Source organism: Pelodiscus sinensis, chromosome 1 (genome assembly GCF_052426305.1).
Source record: "Pelodiscus sinensis isolate ZL-2025 chromosome 1, ASM5242630v1, whole genome shotgun sequence".
In the NCBI taxonomy this organism is placed as follows: Eukaryota; Metazoa; Chordata; order Testudines; family Trionychidae; genus Pelodiscus; species Pelodiscus sinensis.
The window spans coordinates 222,218,817-222,239,783 of NC_143052.1; the positions used below are offsets into that span (position 1 = coordinate 222,218,817).

Sequence of the window (20,967 nt, forward strand, 5' to 3'; positions counted from 1 at the left end):
ATCAGGCCAATCCTCTTCTGCCCTGCCACAGTTGCTCCCTCAGGCACAGGAGGACGTTATTTCTAATTGCAATTTCCCAGCCACCCATAGGATGAATCTGGCCATAAACTACTATCAAATTATCCAGATTACTGATGGCGACCCAAAGATGGAATTTGATCCAGAAATACTTCTAGCCACAAAAAGAAATTAAAAGTGAAGACTTTCCTCCATCCCTATTATAGTTACATTTATTGCAAGTCTATGTAGCACTTTGAAGACTAACAAGATGGTTTATTAGATGATGAGCTTTCGTGGGCCAGACCCACTTCCTCAGATCAAATAGTGATCTGAGGAAGTGGGTCTGGCCCACGAAAGCTCATCATCTAATAAACCATCTTGTTAGTCTTTAAAGTGCTACATAGTCCTGTATTTTGTTTCAGCTACACCAGACTAACACAGCTACATTTCTATCACTATTTATTGCAAGTGTCTGACTGAAACTAATGTCTGATGTTATCAGATTCCTTTGGAATATGACACCTAGTCCAAGCTCTGTTTTCATTTATTCAGTTTCTTATATCATGCCCAGCATGAAATTGAATTATAGCATAGATATGAATATCTTTGCTTTAGGCTTAATAATGTCCTTGGACAGACTTAACTTAAGTTTTTAAGGTTTGATTCTTCGCTGTTATACTTCTTTATTGCCTTATATGTATGTATTCAGGATAGAATAACCTACAGGAGCTTCTTGCATACATTATGCTGGTATCAGTCCAAGGGTGAGGAACATGGCATTACTCTGTTGTAAAACTAGTACAGGTTGGACCTCCCAAAACCGGGACGCTCTGGTCCGGCAACAGCCATAGTCCAGCAGAACCACGGAAGTTTCTGGACCAGAGAGAGAGTCTTGGCTGGGAGCCCCAACAGCAAGAGGGCTGGTGTCTGGGAGCCTGGCAGGGCTGGGGTTGGGACCGGGGCCAGAGCTCCGGTAGTGCAGCTGGGGACGCAGCAGCCTGGGTAATGGGGCTGGGGCCAGGAACACTGCCACAGCAGCCACAGCACATAGCAGTGGGACAGGAGCCAGGGCCAGGGCCCCAGTAGCCATGGCAGTCCCAGGGCAGGGCTGGGGCAGTGCAGTAGTAGGGCTGGGGATGTGGCAGCCTGGGCTGCTGGGGACGCAGCAGCCCGGAATCCTGGCAGGATGGGGGTGACAGCTGGAGCCAGAAGTGGGAAGTGGCAGTGGGCTGTAGGGCTGGTAATAAGGGACTTCCCCTGGTCTGGCAAATTCCCTTGTTCAGTTCCAGTCAGGTCCTGGGGGTGCCGGACCAGAGAGGTCTAACCTGTACTAGTGAGATCAGTCACAGTCAATGTTCCTTGTAAACTTTTCCATCCATGTGCAAATATTTTTCGATCCTTGTGCGGAATACATTTTGTTATGTGCACCAAACACGTGTGAATGCACACCACCAGGAGAAACACAAACCTAGCTGTGAGCACTCTGCTAATCAGCTGGGTGGCATTGGAATCTATCCTTTGTGGCCGCTATAAATGCACAGCTTACACAGAGCACTGGTCAGAGTCTTGTTTCATTGAAGGCGATTTTTCCAACATACATTTAGCTGTATTTTACAATATATTGAGCAAAAGAGACTACAGCAGTCTATAAACCATTGACATAATAATCTATACATTATTTTGACAGTGGACATATTTACACCTCCTATAATGGCTCCAATTATCAGCTCTGTCATGTGATACAAGCTTGGGATCACCTAGTTTGGAAGATTTAACATACTGACTACAGTTGGGAAAGAATATATTTGTTCCTTGTATTATTTATGGCAGCAATCGGTGTTTATATACAGTATATTAAAATTAATGTATAATGTAACCTATGTGCTTTGTACTGTGTGCATGCACTGTAAATACACAAACAATAACAACAAAAGAATAGTTATTGTATGTGTATTTTAGCTATTTTATTTTATAAAGCACAAGGTGTTAATCATTTTAATTTTATAGTTATTGCCTAAAGGCAGTAGACTAATGACCTGTAAAATTTATTGTTAAATAACACACTAGGATGAGATTTCATGCAAGCTCCAGTCTGGAACAAATGTTTAGCACTGACTTGGGATTTTACTATGGGGAAACTCCCAGTCTTCAGTAAGCTGCAATTTCACTACACTTTTTTAGACCTTAGCACTGAACAGACTAAGAGGAATTGTCCAGTAGCTGAATGCATCTAAATATGTCTGAGTTCATAAGTAAAAATAAGGCATATGAACCCAAGAATAGTATTAACAATAGAATGAAATAAATATGAGGTTTGACGGAGGGTAGGGGAGGAACAGACTCCAAGGCGTGCAAGATGTGCTTGTCTGTGTACATACCGGGCGTGTCTTTTTAAGTCAATATGCCTCAGTCGGTCTGTGGGGCTGTGTGTTTGTGTTTGCCTGGGTGCATTAGGCATGTTTGTGTCTGATAAGTAGGTAGACCTGCTTAAGAGCCAGATCCGGCAGGTTGCTGCGTGTCTTCCTTTCCCTGTGATGTCAGGGAGAGCTAACAGGGCTCAGCACCTGGCACTAGCAAGCCGCGCGCGTGTGTGTGTGTGTGTGTGTGTGTGTGTGTTTGCGCGCGTACGAGGGGTGTTTGTGTTTTGGGGTGTCTACTTCAGAGCAGCTGAGGGCTGAGCGCTAAGCAAGCAAAGGGGGGTACGGGTAGGATCTGTGTGCCAGGGTATGTGTCCAGGAGAGAAGTTCACCAGCTCCCTTGCATTCTCTGTCCCCTGTCTGCGGCCAGACAGCCCGGCTCGGCTTGTCACTCCCATTTCTCGCAGCCAATGGCACAGCCTCCTGTCACCCTCACCCCACCCCCTCCAGGGAGTAAGGGGAGGGGTGTGTTCTGGGGAGGGGAGGTCGGAGAGGAGGGAGGGAAGGGGGGGGGTGAAGAGAGTTGAATGATTGAACTTTCTTGTTTAGTTTCTGCAGCGCGGAGCTTTCCCCCCCAGTCCAGTCCAGCACCAGCTCGGTGCACGGGAGCTTATCCGGGCGGCTCTTGCGCTCAGCTGCACCCCTGCTCCCCCTCCGCACCCACCCGCCCGCTGCGCGATGGTGCGAAAGGATCCCGCTGTGGCGCTGACCCTTTGCCTTTGGATTACGGCTTGCTGGGGCTGCCTGGCTGCGGCTGCCGGGGTGGCTGCAGCGCGCAAGCAGGACGAGTCTTTCTCCGCTGTCAGTGTCTACAGAGCCAGATGCACCTCCAGGTGCCTGAGCCTGCAGATCACTCGCATATCTGCCTTCTTCAAGCATTTCCAGGTACGGTAACAGCGCAGTAGCGGAGGAGAGACCCTCCCCCCCCCCCCCTTGCACCCGCACCTGGCCCTGCTCGCCACGCGCTCGCCACGCGCTCGCCACGCGCGCAAGCCCTGGGCACGGGGACACTTGCTGGGCAGCGCTGCCCCGGGGCTGGAGTGCGCGCGCTCAGGGTGAGGCGTGGGTGGAGGGTATATGGGACGGCTCGGACTTCAGCGCCTCTTTGCAAACTCCTCGCGCAGGAGTTTCCAAAGGGGCTGCTTATGTCGCAGGATAGACTCCCCCCCCACACACACACACCGACCCACACACAAGTCCCTGCCCCAGAGGTTAGGCAGGTGGACACCCTTTCCCACCAGCGCAGGGAGCACCCAGAACTAGGAGTGGAACCGCGCCCCCGCCCTTACGCTGTGTAGACAAGCACCACTTTGAGGCTGCTGAGTGCCCTCCTGCCGGCGCAGAGCGCTGTGCTCGGCGGGCTTGGCTACAGGCTCGCAAGCACTAGGAATGGCATGTGGGGATTTCTTAGCCCTGCTGGAACGGGGCGGGCTTGCTGGCTGAGATCTTCCACTGAAGCAGTCAGCTTGTGCCCTAGAAAGGTGACTTGAGGGGGCAAGGCAGCTCTCTTCCCCCTGTCACAGGTGCCCCGTTTGCGCTGATCGGTACTTGGACAACAACAGGACTTGCAGCCCCGCGCTTCCGAGGGCTCCTGAATTCACGCCGGGGCTATGTCCTGGGATGGTTCCATAAGCGCGCACGACTGCTTTTTACTTGGGAGACTTAAGAGCGGGGTGAAAACGAAATAGGACAAGACACTGGGGTCTGTGGATGTGAGGGGGGGCTTAGGGGCTGCAGGGGAGGCAGATGCTCTAAGTTTTGGTTGCTCTGATGTTAAGAAGCAGGTGTGCATTACGGGGCATCGGATCTTAGTGGGGTTTCTCTTATGGTCGACTTGAAAATGTAGGGCGCTTTCTTCGGAGAAGTGGCCAAGGGTTTGGAGCCTCTGTTCCTTTCTGCCACAGAAAAAGCGGAAGGGGAGACGATGATTATAATACAACTCTGCCCTGTGCCACAGTCATGCAGGACAAGTCTCTATGGAGTGGTGGAGGTGATGATGAATGATGGGAGTGGGGGAGGAATGGGAATTGGGATACAGGTCAAGAGACAGCATGAGACTGAGACCTGTCTTGGGTAAAATGAGCCACCCCTAAACGGATGGCTCAAAAATACAAAGCATTGCGGAGATCTTATCTTATTAGGAAATCGTGTATCCTTCCCACTCGCCGTGTCCACAGCTTCCCTCTTTAGTACCTCTTCCAGCCTCCCAATCTGCCCTTCCCACCTGTTCCGTGGCGACGAAAACACTGAATCGCATTGACCAGAAGGAAACGGTGAAAACACTTTGAAGTGCGTATAAAAGCAGCCCTCATTCCCCTTTATAAACTGGCCTTCCACCAATTTGAACAGAGGAATATATTAGCAATCTAGTACTCTGTCCCCAAACACAGATGAGGATAAGGTGAGAGGGAAGTGATCCTGTTTCTTCCCTGCCCTTTAGAGCGCACTGAAACAAACACAAACTGCCAGAGAAATGTTTGCATAAAGAGCTTTGTTTATGCAGAGCAAAGGAGTTCATCTGAAGTGTTGTATTTTAAAAAAACTGGATCACCTATAAAATATTTTAAATTCAATCAAAAAATAACGCCCAAATGCTTTGACATTTCCATTCCAACAGGAGCTGTCTAGTATCTGTAGCTGAATTTAAAAATAAAAAGTCTACAAAAGAATGCAAAGTAACCCCTCTTAAATGGAGATGGAGAGCCTGAGATACTCTACTGACTGTCCATATGAGAAAGAAAGGGGAAGGGAAAAGTATCTGAACTTGCATATTCATTTGTGTGGCAAAGAGTACTTGCAGTCCCAAGATTTTCCCTGAAGATGCCCTGGATTTTGGAACAGTAAAATGCTTGCTAAGAAAATGTCTGGAAAGCAGAAAAAACATGAAAAAGCAGTTCCTAGTATATTTTATTGCATTGTCAGTGGGTTGTAACTTATTTGTTTTACAGTGTCAGTGGCTAAGGCTGCAGTTTAGATCAAGCCAATTTCTAGTCAAAGGCTTTTTTTGTGTTTTCTTGGCATGATTTTTTTCCAAAGTAAAACTGCTGACAGAATGCACATTGCCAAACAATACTGATTACATTTTAATTAGCTAGGGTGAAATAAGCTGCAAATTACTCATTTAGGACTTAATAACTGGCCATTTTTATTTTTTGTAATCAATTGCAAATCTAGAAGTTTTAACCCTAACTTGGTAAAACACAATGAAATTAACTTTTCGGGGATTAAAATGACTAGATATGATTAGATATGAAATGACTGTAATGTTTAGAAGAAAATGATCTGGTTTATAAAAGTTAAGCTTCTCGTTGTTTTAATGTAAGAAGGAAGAGTGATTTCATAGGGTACACTCATTGTTTGATATCATAGAATCATAGAAGATTAAGGTTTGAAGAGACCTGAGGAGACCATGTAGTCCAATCCTCTACTCAAAGCAGGACCAACCCCAACTAAATCATTCCACCAGGATTTTGTCAAGTCTGGCCTTAAAACCTCTAAGAATGGACTGGCCACCAACTTCCTAGGCAACCCATTCCAGTGCTACTAGCGAAGTAGGCTTTTTCCTAATATCCAACCTTAACCTCCCGCACTCAACGTGAGACTTGTTCTGATATGCATAATACAGACCTATGTGGCATTATTCAAAGAGGAGGATTACCCTCAACTTCTATCTCTAAAGCAGCTGTTGCTGAAGTTCTTCACTGCAGAAGATGCCACATTATCTCATTATCTGACTTAGCCTTTGAAGTGACAAAAGCATTAGCTCAGCAGGACAGCAAAATGTTGTATTGCAGAAGTGGGGGATCTCCAGCCCACCAGCTGCAGGTGGTTCCAATGGGTGAGCCCATGGTGAGCAGCCAGGAAGTTTGCTTACCTGATTGTCCACAAGCATGGAGCTCCACAGATCCCAGTGGTCATGGTTCACCATTCCCAGCCAATGGGAAATGCAAGAAGCGGTGGCCCAACATGTGCCATTTTCTGCAGCTCCTGCTGGCGGGGAAAGCTGAACTGCAGCCAGTGGGATCTGCAGGGCTCCATGTCTGCAGACAATCAGGTAAATAAAGTGTTCATCCAGCTGCTAACCCAGATCAACTGCTGATGTTTTGTCTCACTAAAGATTACAGGAAGAATCATAGAATCATAGAATCATAGAATAATAGGACTGGAAGGGACCTCAAGAGGTCATTGAGTCCAGCCCCCTGCCCTCAAGGCAGGACCAAGCTCCATCTACACCATCCCTGACAGATGTCTATCTAACCTGTTCTTAAAAATCTCCAGAGAGGGAGATTCCACCACCTCCCTTGGCAATTTATTCCAATATTTGACCACCCTGACAGTTAGGAATTTTTTCCTAATGTCCAATCTAAACCTCCCCTGCTGCACTTTAAGCCCATTACTCCTTGTCCTGTCCTCAGAAACCAAGAGGAACAAATTTTCTCCTTCCTCCTTGTGACACCCTTTTAGATATTTGAAAACCGCTATCATGTCCCCCCTTAATCTTCTTTTTTCCAAACTAAACAAGCCCAGTTCATGAAGCCTGGCTTCATAGGTCATGTTCTCTAAACCTTTAATCATTCTTGTCGCTCTTCTCTGTACCCTTTTAAATTTCTCCACATCTTTCTTGAAATGTGGCACCCAGAACTGGACACAGTACTCCAGCTGAGGCCTAACTAGTGCAGAGTAGAGCGGCAGAATGACTTCATGAGTTTTGCTTACAACACACCTGTTGATACAACCTAGAATCATATTTGCTTTTTTTGCAACAGCATCACACTGTTGACTCATATTCAACTTGTGGTCCACTATGACCCCTAGATCCCTTTCCGCCATGCTCCTTCCTAGACAGTCGCTTCCCATCTTGTATGTATGGAACTGATTGTTCCTTTCTAAGTGGAGCACTTTGCATTTCTCTTTATTAAACCTCATCCTGTTTACCTCTGACCATTTCTCTAACTTGCTAAGGTCATTTTGAATTATGTCCCTATCCTCCAAAGAAGTTGCAGCCCCACCCAGTTTGGTATCATCTGCAAACTTAATAAGCGTACTCTCTATCCCAATATCTACATCATTGATGAAGATATTGAACAGTACGGGTCCCAAAACAGACCCTTGCGGAACTCCACTTGTTATCCCTTTCCAGCAGGATTTAGCACCGTTAACAACAACTCTCTGACTACGGTTATCCAGCCAATTATGCACCCACCTTATCGTGGCCCTATCTAAGTTATATTTGCCTAGTTTATCAAAAAGAATATCATGCGAGACCGTATCAAATGCCTTACTAAAGTCTAGGTATATGACATCCACCGCTTCTCCCTTATCCACAAGGCTCGTTATCCTATCAAAGAAAGCTATCAGATTAGTTTGGCATGACTTGTTCTTCACAAACCCATGCTGGCTATTCCCTATCACTTTATTACCTTCCAAGTGTTTACATATGATTTCCTTAATTACCTGCTCCATTATCTTCCCTGGGACAGATGTTAAACTGACCGGTCTGTAGTTTCCTGGGTTGTTCTTATTCCCCTTTTTATAGATGGGCACAATATTTGCCCTTTTCCAGTCTTCTGGAATCTCCCCTGTCTGCCATGATTTTTCAAAGATCATAGCTAAAGGCTCAGATACCTCCTCTATCAGCTCCTTGAGTATCCTGGGATGCATTTCATCAGGACCTGGTGACTTGCTGACATCTAACTTTCCTAAGTGATTTTTAACTTGTTCTTTGTGTATCCTATTTTCTAAACTTACCCTCTCTCTGCTTGTATTCACTACGTTAGGCACACCTCCAGACTTCTCGGTGAAGACCAAAACAAAGAAGTAATTGAGCATCTCTGCCATTTCCAAGTTTCCTGTTACTGCTTCTCCCTCCTCACTAAGCTGTGGGCCTACCCTGTCCTTGGTCTTCCTCTTGCTTTTAATGTATTTATAAAAGGTCTTCTTGTTTCCCTTTATGCAGTAGCTAGTTTGATCTCATTTTGTGCCTTTGCCTTTCTAATCTTGCCCCTGCATTCCCGTCTTGCTTGCCTATATTTATCCTTTGTTATTTGTCCTAGTTTCCATTTTTTATATGACTCCTTTTTTATTTTGAGACTGCTCAGTGCCAGTGCTTAGTTTGTAATGTAAGAGGTGCTGAGGCACAAGCAATTTTTTAAAATTTTATGACTGATTTAGGAAGCCCAGAAGTGCCAGGACAATGGGCTGCTAAACCACTGACAGAGGCCTGGCACAAATTTGTGCCTGTCCTGAGAAGACCTAATTTTTCCTCAACACCTCAGTTGTAGTCCCTCAGTAGTTGGGGGTTAGCCAGATAGCTCCTGAGCAGGCTGGTGAGAGGTGCTGCTGCTGGATGAAAAACATAGATGGAAAACTAATTGAAATGCTGTACTCAGAGAACAGTTATCAATGGTTCAAGGTGATATTTAGTAGAGCCTTGTGGTCAGTCCTGGATTCAATACTAGTCCACATTTTCATTACTGACTTGGAGAATGGAGTGGAGAGTGTGCTTATCAGATCTGCAAGATTAAAATTCAACAACCTTGACAAATTGGAAAAATGGTCTGAAATCAATAAGAAGAAATTCAATAAAAACAATTGCAAAGCATGTCACTTGGAAAAGAAAGAAACAAATGTACAACTACCAAATGCAGAATAATTGGCTGAAAGTTGTACTGCTGAAAAGGATGTGGGGGTTATTGTAGAGCTCAAAGTGAATATGAGTTGACAGTATGATACTGTTGTGAAAAAAAAGCTAATGTAATTCTGGGATGTATTGACAGGATGCATTATGTAACACATGGAGGTATTTGTCTCAATCTGTTCAATACTAGTGAAGCCTCAGATGGAGTACTTTGTCCAGGGGTGGGCACCACACTTGAAGAAAGATGTGGACAAACTACAGAGAGTCCAGAGGAGAACAACAAAACAGATACAAGGTTTAGAAAACGTGACCAACGAGGAAAAGTTTAAAACTGGGCATATTTGGTCCTGAGAAAAGAAGATTGAGGGCAGACCTGATAAAAGTCTTCATATATATTAAGAGCTGTTATAAAGAGGTCAGTGATCAACTGTTCTGCATGTACACTAAATAAGTAATAGGACTAATTTACAGCAAGGGATATTTAGGTTAGGACAGTGGTCACCAACGAGTAGATTGGGATCTATTCGTAGATCTTGGAACTTTTGACAGATGACTCTGACAGGTTTGGCCTGGAGGCTTCAAGTGCTGGCACTTCATTTGTCCCTCTCAGCATTGCCCTGCTGCTCCTGCCCTCTGACTTCGGGGTGCCCCTCAAGCCCAGGAACTCCCTGATTGTTGTGCAGGGCACAGAAGAAGAGGAAGGGGGTTGCTGAGGTCAGAGTGTCCCTCCCTCCACCATGTACTCCATTTCCACAGAACAGTAGGGATGGAGAGAGTTTGCTGGCTGCTTTTGGGAGTGGTGCAGGGTCATGGTAGGGATGATCCTGCCTTAGCCCCCTGCACCACCACCCAGAATCCACCTGTGGTATGTGATGTCCAGCTGTAGCCAGCATTCCAAATCCTGGCCCCAGTCCTGAACCCCTCCTTTACCCCAAACCCCTGTCCTAGCCATGATTCCCGCTGCACCTAAACTCCCTCCTAGAGCCTGCACCCTGAACTCGCTCTTCCACCTCAACTCTCTGCCCCAGGCTCAGCTCAGAACCCCTCCCACATTCCACATCCTTTAGCCCAAGATCAGCATCTGAATCCTCTTCCTCAAACCCCAACCCTCTGCCCCCAGCCTGATAAAAGTGAGTGAGGATGGGGGAGAAAGGATGGAATGAATGGGGAGGAGGGACTTGGAGAAGGGGTGGAAAGGAGGCAGGGGAAGGGTGTTTGGGCTTGAGGAAGATCTTGGGCTACGTCTAGACTGCAAGCTTCTTTTGAAAGAGATTTTTTTCAAAAGATACTTTTGAAAAAGGCTCTTTCAAAAAAGAGCTTTTAGACTACAACCAGTATTTTCAAAAAAGCAAGCCACTTTTTCGAAAGAGAGCACCCAGGCAGTCTGGATGCTTTCTTTCGAAAAAGCACAGTTTGCATTACATAGCGCCTTTTTTCGAAAGAGCACTTTCTAAAAAAGGCATTCTTCTTCGTAAAATGAGGTTTTCCGTGGTCAAAAAAACCTGCCGCATTCTTTTGATTTTCTTTCTAAAGAACACAGCAGCAGTCTAGACACAAGGGAAGTTTTTTTGAAAAAAGGCCACTTTCATGGGCACACTTTTTCAGATGACCGGAGTTATGAGTTTAGGATGTGCAGACCCAAAATAAATAGGAGAGGGGAAGGGGAGAGGGAAGGAAAAAAAGAAGGGAGGTGGGAGACAGGGAGCTAGAGGGAATCAATAAGTATCTGAAGATTAGGTAGTTAAAACGAAGTAGATAAGAATCAAAGTCAATTGATAGTATCATTCCTGACATAGGAGTCTCCACAAAGAGCTGTTTGCACCTTAATCTGCAGTTAAATTGGTAGTGATCCAACCAACCTTATTTAGTTTTACTTGGTCCTGCCTCAGAATGAGAGACTGAGCTTGGTGACCTCTCAGGATCCCTTCCAAACTTACATTTCTATAACTTTGTCACTTGATTGACAAGGAGTTCTTGGAGCATAAGACCTGGGCCATGGATTTCTCAGTAAGGTGCTCTTAGAAGACTCATTTTCATACTGCCTTTTCTTCCACTTCTCTCTCTCTCTCTCTGGCTCACTGGCCCATTAAGTATCTATCTGAAATGGAACATCTTCAGTGGAGAGGTTGAGGACCCTCTGCAATAGAATGTCCCTTAGCCCAGTAAGTAGAACACTCTGCAAGAGGTGGCAGATCCCACTTCAAATTCTTTCTCCCTATGAGAGAATGCTCTAAACCAGGAGTGAGGAACCTCTTTTGGGTTGGGGGCTGCCCTGCTATGATTACGTTTTTTAAACAAATGTGTTGCAATGGTAGAAAAAATATTGTGTGTCTGAAAACTGTAGGTACTGGGGATACTTGCAATTTTTTAAAATATCTTTAAATATAATATCTGAGAAGATTTGAATTTTCAAGGAGGAGGATGTATAATGCTGTTTAGTTGTAATCAGGTGTAATCAAGCCAGGTAGTCTAAACTTTAGTAAAAATAATTATACTGTGGTGAGAGAATTTTCTAATTGTTCTAAATGCGCCATTCTCCTGTCAACAAATGAATTTAGGAGAACTAGAGTTTTTGACAGACTAAAAAAAAAAGATCTCCAATTTTGCATCCTTAGTCTTTTGTGGGTACAAATAATTGGGGTTCGAACGAGCAGGGATTTAAAAATGGCGGCGCCCAGTTTATGCAAATGAAGCCCGGGAAATTCAAATCCCGGGCTTCATTTGCAAGTGCGGTATGCCTACATTACCCTCCTAGTTCGAACTAGCGGGGTAGTGTAGACATACCCTCTGTCTTCCCTCATAGCTCATGTTTTCTAGACCTTTAATTATTTTTGTTGCTCCTCTGGACCTTCTCCAATTTCTCCATTTCTCCATGGGTGAATGACAGTAGAAAATGAGGTAGGATCAGAGGCGAAAATAGGGAAAGGACAAGTTAAAAGTTACTTAGACAAGTAAGAGCTCAAGTCACCAAGACTTGAGGACATACATCCTAAAATAGTCAAGGAGCTGATTGAGGAAATATCTGAACCATTAGTGATTATCATAGAAAAGTCATGGAAGACAGATTCCAGATGACTTAGAAAAGGGCAAATATTCAATCTATAAAAAGGGAAATAAGGACAACCTGGGTAATTATAGGGAAATCAGCTTAACTTCAGTACCTGGAAAGGTAATGGAATAAATAAGCAATCAATTTGCATCTACCTAAAACATAATACAATAATAAGCAATATTTAGCATGGGTTTGTCAAGAACAAATCATGTCAAACCAACCCGATAGTTTTCTTTGGCAGGGTAAAAAACCTGGAGGATAAGGGAAAGTGACAGATTTAGTATAGTCTTGATGAAGGAGCGGATGTTGGAATTTCTGGGAATAGATTTCTGTTGCTTACATTTCCAAGTGAAACAAAGGTTGACCTTGGTAGTGAGAACAGGAAGGTAATAGCTTTTTACTTTTACCTATCGCAACAATTGACTCCTCTCTTCTTACTTATTTTTATCTCACTATATAATTCTTCTATCTCTTTTTCTTTTTTCCTGGATCCCCTCTCCTCAGTTTTATTACAGAATGACCCCCAAAGTACTGTAACGTCTTTATATTTTAAGGCTTTGCTTTCACAAGTAATTACATTTGAGACACTGCTGTGATTTGGCATTGCCAGTGCCTTCTTGAGACAACCCCTATAATTCACACTCATCTGTTATTATTTTTGTTATTGTGTATTTGAATTACTGGAGCTCCTAAAATCAAGACCTCATTGTGCTAGAACCTATATAGTCACTTACTAAGAAGTTCCTACCCTCAAGAACTTATAATTTAGATTACAACAGACCACATCAGGTGAAGGAACCAAGCAAGGTAGGAAAGGGAAGAAAGCTAAGGAGGATGAGGTAACAGTAAAAGCAGTCCCTAGCACAATGATCTTCAGTCATGGATTTTTTTTAGAATTTAAGATCTTATATACAGCTTGATTCACCCCTGCAATGGATGTATATTGATGTAAAACTGGAGTAACTCAGTAATGAATCACACCCCATTCTCCTTAGCCACAAAGTGAATACATAATGTGTTTACTTTTGATCCATATATAGCAACTCTGTCAAGAGAAGTGAACATAGGAACCTTGAGCTGTCCCCATTTTCTTTTCAATGTTGTGATTTATTTCTGCACCACTCTGAGCTAATAGATCATGAGCTAACTAACAGTCCTTTGATCAATGTAGATCTGCAGGTGGTGAAAGAAGCATGTGGGGTTAGGTAAATTGACAGAAGCAGGTTGAAGCACTCTTTTGTATCCCTCTGTCTCTTCACATGGTGATGAATATCAGCTAAAGGACACATTTTACAGACTAGTTAAGGAAAGGGGATGTTTTTTGTTGCATCCTAGTGGCAGGTGACAGCCTCTGTTGAATCTTCATATTTGATATTTTTTTGAATTTTTAAAGAGCAGGAAACATAACAGGCTATTTTCAAGTCAGCTGTGTAAACATATCTCCCATCCAGTAACTAATGAATTCTTGATGAGCAAGGAGCGTATGTATGTGTGCTATTGGATGTTTTGTATGCAACATATTACTTACTGTGTCATACATTTTCATTTTAATCTCTCTCTCTCTCTCTCTCTCTCACACACACACATACACCTTTAGTCCTAAAACGCACTGGAACTGGAAAAAAATTCTTACTGGTGATCAAACCCCGCACTGCTATTTATAATTTAAAAGTTGTTGGAAATCATACTGATCTCTAGTTTCTACAAGACAAAAAGGCTACCTGGTCCAGACCTACAGGCTACAACAACTAACTTCAGACATTTTGTAAATCACAGAAGGGAGAAGCAGGCCCGCCAACTGGAGAGGTGGCAGGGGAATTGGGGCAGTTGCCACAGGCCCCAGTCATTCAAAAGGGCCCAGGGCTCCCAGTTGCTGCAGCCACTACTGCAGCAGCAGGAGCACTATGAGCATTTTAAATCACCACTGGATCGCTGCACAGCACACTCCAGGCAGTGCTGAGGGCTGTGGGAACTGCCATAATACAGGTGGTGCTGAGGGATGGCTGCCCTCAGCCCTGCCCCTTCTCCCTGAGGCCTCGCTCCTTTTGGGAGCACATAGCTGCCCCCTCCCACATCTTGCCGGAGGCACAGTGAGGCTATCGGCACTCCTGGGAGGAATCTTTGAAATTCATACTGGCTGTCTTCATTCAGGAATGGAGATCATTACTTACAGATAAATAAACATTTACCTATTTTAAAAAATTTAACAACATGCACACTGTTGTGACTGACAGCCAGTAGGTCTTCTACAGTTTCTGATGTTTCAGTTTTTCTTCGCATTTTTATGTATTTATTTTCACTTCATAAAATCCCCTCTTATCATTAACATTCTGATGGTGGGATTTTCAGAAGAGTTCAGTGTTGGCCAATGCTGGTCCTTTCTAAGTAAATGGTAAAACTTCCATTTATTTTAATTGGACTAAACTTAGACCAATGATGGCTGTTTTAGGAAAATCCATTATGAGGGTTGTTGTATTAATTTCATAGGTCAAAAAAGTTAAAGGTGTTGTAAAACAACATGAAAACAGTGACACGGCAATAGGGTTGCCAGGTGTCCGGTTTTGAACTGGACAGGCCAGTATTTGAACTTTCTGTTTGGGAAACAAATTGAGAAAATATAAATGAGAAAATATAAATGTCCGGTATTTTCTAAATAAGATGTAATGCAGATTGTGATGTAATGTCAAGCGTGACCGGTATTTTTGTTGAAACCATTTGGCAACCCTACACAGAGAGGTCTGGGTTTTTTTCTATGGAGATCTTGGTTTATTTAGTTTCTTGACGAGCAACATAAAACTCCCTTCTAAAACTGAATGTTTATTGATCAAACACATTAAAAAACAAGAAATGAAACAAACAGGAACACTGAAACTGAAATTGAGCACTTATGCAAACCAAACTAATCAGGCTCTACCAAAATCTCTCTCCTATTGGCCTTAAAGTATCTTTCTCTTATTGTTATGCATAACCTTTCTTTGATGAAATGGAAAAGGTTGATTTTATTCTCAGTCCTGATGACTGAAGGGTATTCATATATATTTTGTTTTTACAAACAGACACCAGGTTGAGGAGAGAGAGCACAGAAAAGATAGCTTTGTTGATGTTTTTGGAACACTGATTAATTATGTGTGGCTGCTTTAGCTTGCACATCAACCCTGACATCTGATGCTTGGACCCCAGCTAACAATCTGATCATAGATGCCATCTGATTGGATCCTTTCTCAATAGACAAGGCAGGCTTGGACGAATATAATTGATTTCAGGATTCAATGAAAAGAGAGAATGAGAGATTGAATAGGGAGAAATCAACCCAACAAAGGAAGGGAAACCCAATACAAGATCTTATGTCGCCTTTGTGGTGTAGACAATTAGAGATCCCCACTGATAGGCTAAGGACTGGATGTCATTATAATGTGATGACTTTCAGCACTTGCAGGTGAAAACAAAGTTCCTCGATGAAAAGCAAGGCCAGGAGTCCTTCCTCTGGGTAAATTTCCATAGATAGGTCTATTCTTTCTGACTTGAGGTGAAGGAAGATGAGGTAAGTAGAGATGCAGTGCTGACAGGCTGGAGGATGAGCTGGGGGGAGGATGATTTTTTTCAAAGTCTATTGTTAAGAACCCCAAAAGATGGGTGACATGTAATGTTCCCTGAAAGCTAAGTGCTTGGGTAGCCACCCAGGTGAGGTTCAAATGCCTCCCAGATAATTAGCAGAGCACCTACCGGGGCCCACAGTTGGCAGCATGCATTTCTACTGGTGATGCACGTTCACATATACCTCAGTGTACATAACAAGATTTATCACACACACAAATAGGAAAAAAATATAGAGGGAACATCGATGGCATACCATATCCTCATTAGCAGAGTTCGCCGAGTGGTGGCGAGCCCCGCTCGCTAGTCGGGCGGTTCTGCGCTCTGTGCATGCGCAGATCACTCCGCGCCAGCTCTTCCAGGGTGTAATCTACTCGCCATGGATGAGTAGATTACACTATTTATTGAGCCCTGCTCATTAGTGTGCTCATCAATTAAATACATTTCTGTAAGGCTTGGCTTAGGTAACTTTGCTCCCACATCTTTTTGCTTATGTAAGCGAGAGAATGGTCCCGCTATTGTGAGGAACTTTCCTGGCTTTAATACTACCCTGGTGAAAAGGACCAGCGAAAGGATCTGAGTCCCTGTTCCCACTTCTTTTACCCAAAGGCCTCCCTGACCCTGAGGTCTCCCCTTCCACTCTACTGAGTAGCAGAGTCCTCGAAATCCCAACAAGGCTGGGCCCGGCTTAATCCCCGACCTTGCAGTCACTTGGGGCAGGGGCTAGGGTGTCCCCACTCTGGGGTGCTCTCTTCACCCTGCATGCTTTCTTGACCCACTGATCATTACGTACAATTCAAAGTGAATACAATTTACTAAACAACTCATTAAAAAGAAAAGAATAAGGAAAAAATGAGAAAGGTTAAAAGAAAACACAGGGTATGTCTACACTACCACCCTAGTTTGAACTAGGGTGGTAATGTAGTCAACCGGAGTTGCAAATGAAGCCCGGGATTTGAATTTCCCGGGCTTCATTTGCATGTTGCCGGGCGCCGCCATTTTTAAATATCCGCTAGTTCGGACTCCGTGCTCGCGGCTACACGCGGCCCGAACTACGTAGTTCGGATTAGGCTTCCTATTCCGAACTACCGGTACACCTCAGTAACGGTAGTTTGGAATAGGAAGCCTAATCCGAACTACCTAGTTCGTGCCGCGTGTAGCTGCGGGCACGGAGTCCGACCTAGCAGACATTTAAAAATGGCGGCGCCCAGCAACATGCAAATGAAGCCCAGGAAATTCAAATCCCAGGCTTCATTTGCAACTCCGGTTGCCTACATTACCCTAGTTCGAACTAGGGTGGTAGTGTAGACATACCCACATAGTCCCACTCTGTAGAATGGGGACATCACAAACAGCAGTTTGCAGAGCGTAAGGACAGTTCACAGTCTGTTCCTTATAGGTTCCAGGGCTCTTTCTCAGGCCCTGTCTGTGCTGCAAGGGGGGCTGCAGGTTGGACACACTTGCTCTGGCAGTGACCACATGGCCTCAGACTCTAGGTGGCAGGACCCCTCTCCCAGTTGGAGTTACAATCCCTCTCCAAGTCTGGCCTGCAGGGCCTCTTGGCTGGTGGTGTCTCCCTGCCCAGAGCTTCTTTTCTGCCTTTTGCTGGTCCCAGCTGCTCACCACACCCAGCTGCAGACTATGCTGTTTTACCAGCCTCCTGCTCCCGCTGCATTGCTTCTCTGATCCCTTTGGCTCTGGTCACTGCAGGTCTGCTCCTCAACACAGCTTGCTCTCCTTGCTGCTCTTCTCAGCTCTCTCCTCCTTTGACTCAGAGACCCAGAAAATCCCAGCTCACATGGAGAACGGGACGTGGCCTCCTAATTCCTTCATTGGTCTGTCCAACCTGTCAGTCAGGCTGAGCTGGAGTGTTGGCCTCTTTCAGGATACAGATACAAAAAACAGGATACAGATTATTGACATGTGCAATTAATTATTTCAACATGGTCTTCCATAGTTCAAGGCCAGAATGAATAGGTAACATAAGCCATGTCACAAAAGGTATGTCTACACTACAGCATTATTTAAAAATATCTAATTTCAAAATACTTATTTCGAAATATCTTATTTTGAAATAACACATCTACACACAAAATGCATTTCAAAATAGCTTTTTGCTATTTTGAAATAGTGCATCTACACTGATTGGATGCTGAATCACATTTAAGGCCATCCAGAACTGATTCCGGCAGGGCATCAGGTCAGAGGTTACCTTGTGGCCAGGGCAGCCAGCAGGGCACCCTGGGAAGGGATGGAGGCCCCCTATTTGGAAATTAGTGTCTACACAGTGCTTATTTCGAAATAGCAATTTTGAAATTGGCGCTATTCCTCGTGGAATGAGTTTTACCAATTTAGAAATAAGCCTTCCCTATTTTGAATTAATTTTGAAATAGCAGTTGGCTTGTGTAGACGCTAGGAAAGTTGTTTCGAAATAACGGAATAATGGCTGTTATTTCGAAATAACTTTGCTGTGAAGATATACCTGAAGATAAAATCAAATTTGGTTTTGTTGGGTCAACACAGAGAGTGAATTCCATAGTTGAGGCAGGGCCATTCTCTAAAAATGACCTTTAACCTACCACCTAAAGTTTGAATCAAGGGACAGGATGTTAGAAGAATTACTCCAGAGAGTCTTATCACCCACAGTGGTAGATGGGGGAGTAGCAGCCTCTAATACAGCTAGGAATCACCATTCTGGACTTTTAAATCTAGATCAACACTTTAAATATAACCCAGATGAGAAAAAGGAGCTAATTTATGGTTATTATTCTAACACGTGTGTCCAGCTGCCTTCAGATTCTGAAACAGTCCCAAATTATAAACCTCATCAACAAATGCAGGATAAATCCTTCAATAATGGAGGTGGATGTCATCCCTTCTTGCCCTTATGATACTTGCTTATAGCTGTTGGCATACACTTTATCAGGATTAAGCTTGAATCAAATCATTCTCATCCAAGCCACTCTCAGTGCCAAATATTTTGGGTATGTCTACACACAAAAGTTGAATTAAGACACGCAACTTCAGCTACATTAATTGTGTAGATTAAGTTGAAATAACTTAATTTGGTTTTTGGTGCTGTCTACACAGCAGGAAGTTGAAGGAAGAACACTCACACTTCGACTTCCGTTACGCCTCTTGAAATGAGGACTACCATGAGTTGGAGTAAGAAGTCCTCCAGCTCAACATTATTCCAAAATAAAGGCTTGTAGTGTAGAGGCACACTATATTATTTCGGAATAACATCAGTTATTCTGAAATAACGCTGCTGTGTAGACATAGCCTAAGAAACTAAATAAACCACACCATCCAGGTTCAGTGAAAAGGAGAGAGAGATTTAAAAGTCATCAACATATTGATAGTGATGCAACCAAACACACCTCATTACCTGTCTTACTTGTCTCATACATGCAGGAAGATTAATAAAATGGGATATAATGGGGAATAACACTTGATGAACGTTAGTCATGTAACTCCATGTCTACTGGAAGTTGTTCAGATACTATAGTGATGAGCGTGATATGAGAATCTGAACTGAATAAAATGGGATGAAAGTTGCTGGGCAGGTAAGCTGTCTATCAGCAATACCTGGAACCTTCCAAAGATGGAGCCATTGTAGCATTATATAATGCTATAGGGATAGATGATTTAAGAAAAAAGTATGGGTTTGTTGTATTGAAGACTGCTTAAAGCAGTACAAGTTTGTGGTATCCGAGACTGCTGAAAGCAAAAGCTGTAATATGCTGGGAAAAGGAAGCCGAATTTTTTGAATTTTCTGCTTTTGAGTACAAGTTATATGGTGTGTGGGTTAAGAATTTTGAAGAATGTAGAAAGAATAAATAATACAGTTGAAGACTTCAGAACTGGTTCAAAGTATTCCATAGCCAACTCTCCAAATGTCAGACGCCATTAAAATGCTATGAGTCATGCAGAGGTTTAAAGTGAGAAGTGGCTTTGAGGTCTTACACAGCTTTTAACAACTGGAGCATAGATGAGATGGCTTATTTTTTTCCCTTCCTTTACCTGATGCCAAAAACATTTGAAACACAACTTGTCGGAAAATGATTCCTGTGCACACAAGTTACATCTCTGATGACCAGCCATGTGTCAGTGTCAAATATTTCAGTCTTGTCCTGAAGGGATAGATGATTTCTTTTTATAGTACATCCACATTAACCAGTTGTTAGATTGTCCTTCTGAGCAATTGGTAAATGAAAGACTTTCTGATTTCTAGAAAGTATTATCAGTATATGATAGAGAGAAATCTAACTTAATTCTTCCTCTGTTATCTGCCACTGAAAATCATTATTATAGAGAAATGTGGTAGCCCCCCTATCCTTCAGGCTTTTAGAATAGTTACCATTCTGTTCCTTTTTATGACTCAGCTATTTGAAACATTCACATTTCAGGGTAATTTTTTTTTCTCTGGATTGGTCTCTGATTTTATTTCCAGGATAGATGATTTTTTTTCCTGTATGGTTTCAGCAATTTTTTCAGCTATGTGGCATAAGAAGAGCATGAGAAAGAGAAAAGAAATATATTTCTAATGATTTAAAAACAGCTAAGCTAATTAAAGGGAGGGTAGGGAGAAAGCGTGTAACAAATTCTTTTCCTTGAAAAAGCCCTCACTGAGGAAAAGTGTCTTTAAGTGTTCTGGTGAAAACTGGCTTGGAATTGACTGAGCATTTGAAAATAGCACTACATGGACAATACAGTTTTGAGTTTACTCTTAAAATCTTTCTAAATATTCAGAGTGAATATCTGCTGTGCCGAAGGCTCATATTCAGTTCTTTGGTTCCTGAATTACCACAGATTGGGTAGGACCCATTTAAAAATGTTTTAGTGGACCTGGTAGATAGATGCTTCTCAGCCACATCCTATGTACTGAATGAGGCAGGGTTCCTGTGGAAAAGAAAGCCTGTGATGATGTTATCAAAGCAGACATTGTAATACATATGTAAAAGAGAGCCATATTAAAATTACATGGCCTACTTTAATATTGGCATTACCCACATTTTGGGAATTTGTTTTGCAATTTTAGTAATGCTCTCTTAGCATAGTGTCTGTTTAAGGAAGATTATATGTGTAGTGCATAATTCACTGAATTCTATATTTAGCACAATGTAACATCACACTCTTTTCACAGCAACCTAAGAGACAAGAGAAGCATCCTGTAATATTCAGTAATGTTCTGTATATGCCAGTCATAGTCCATTAAAATCATTTATGTAGCTCCTGTCTTGTACATTGTACAAAAGCTTCAGGGG

At 43.3% G+C, this 20,967-nt stretch overlaps 1 protein-coding gene across 2 annotated transcripts in view; it reads left to right on the plus strand.

Annotated features, from left to right (window-relative positions):
- The first annotated feature begins 2,921 nt into the window (after nucleotides 1-2,921).
- Nucleotides 2,922-20,967, plus strand: part of ANOS1 (anosmin 1) — a 197,460-nt gene continuing 179,414 nt past the window's right edge. Inside the window, exon 1 of one of the 2 annotated variants that reach the window (XM_075915284.2) lies at nucleotides 2,922-3,302. In XM_075915284.2, coding sequence (XP_075771399.2) covers nucleotides 3,096-3,302 — 207 coding nt within the window. In that variant the 5' untranslated portion in view covers nucleotides 2,922-3,095. The remainder of the gene's footprint in view (nucleotides 3,303-20,967) is intronic. The other variant, XM_075915293.2, reaches the window with a different exon arrangement.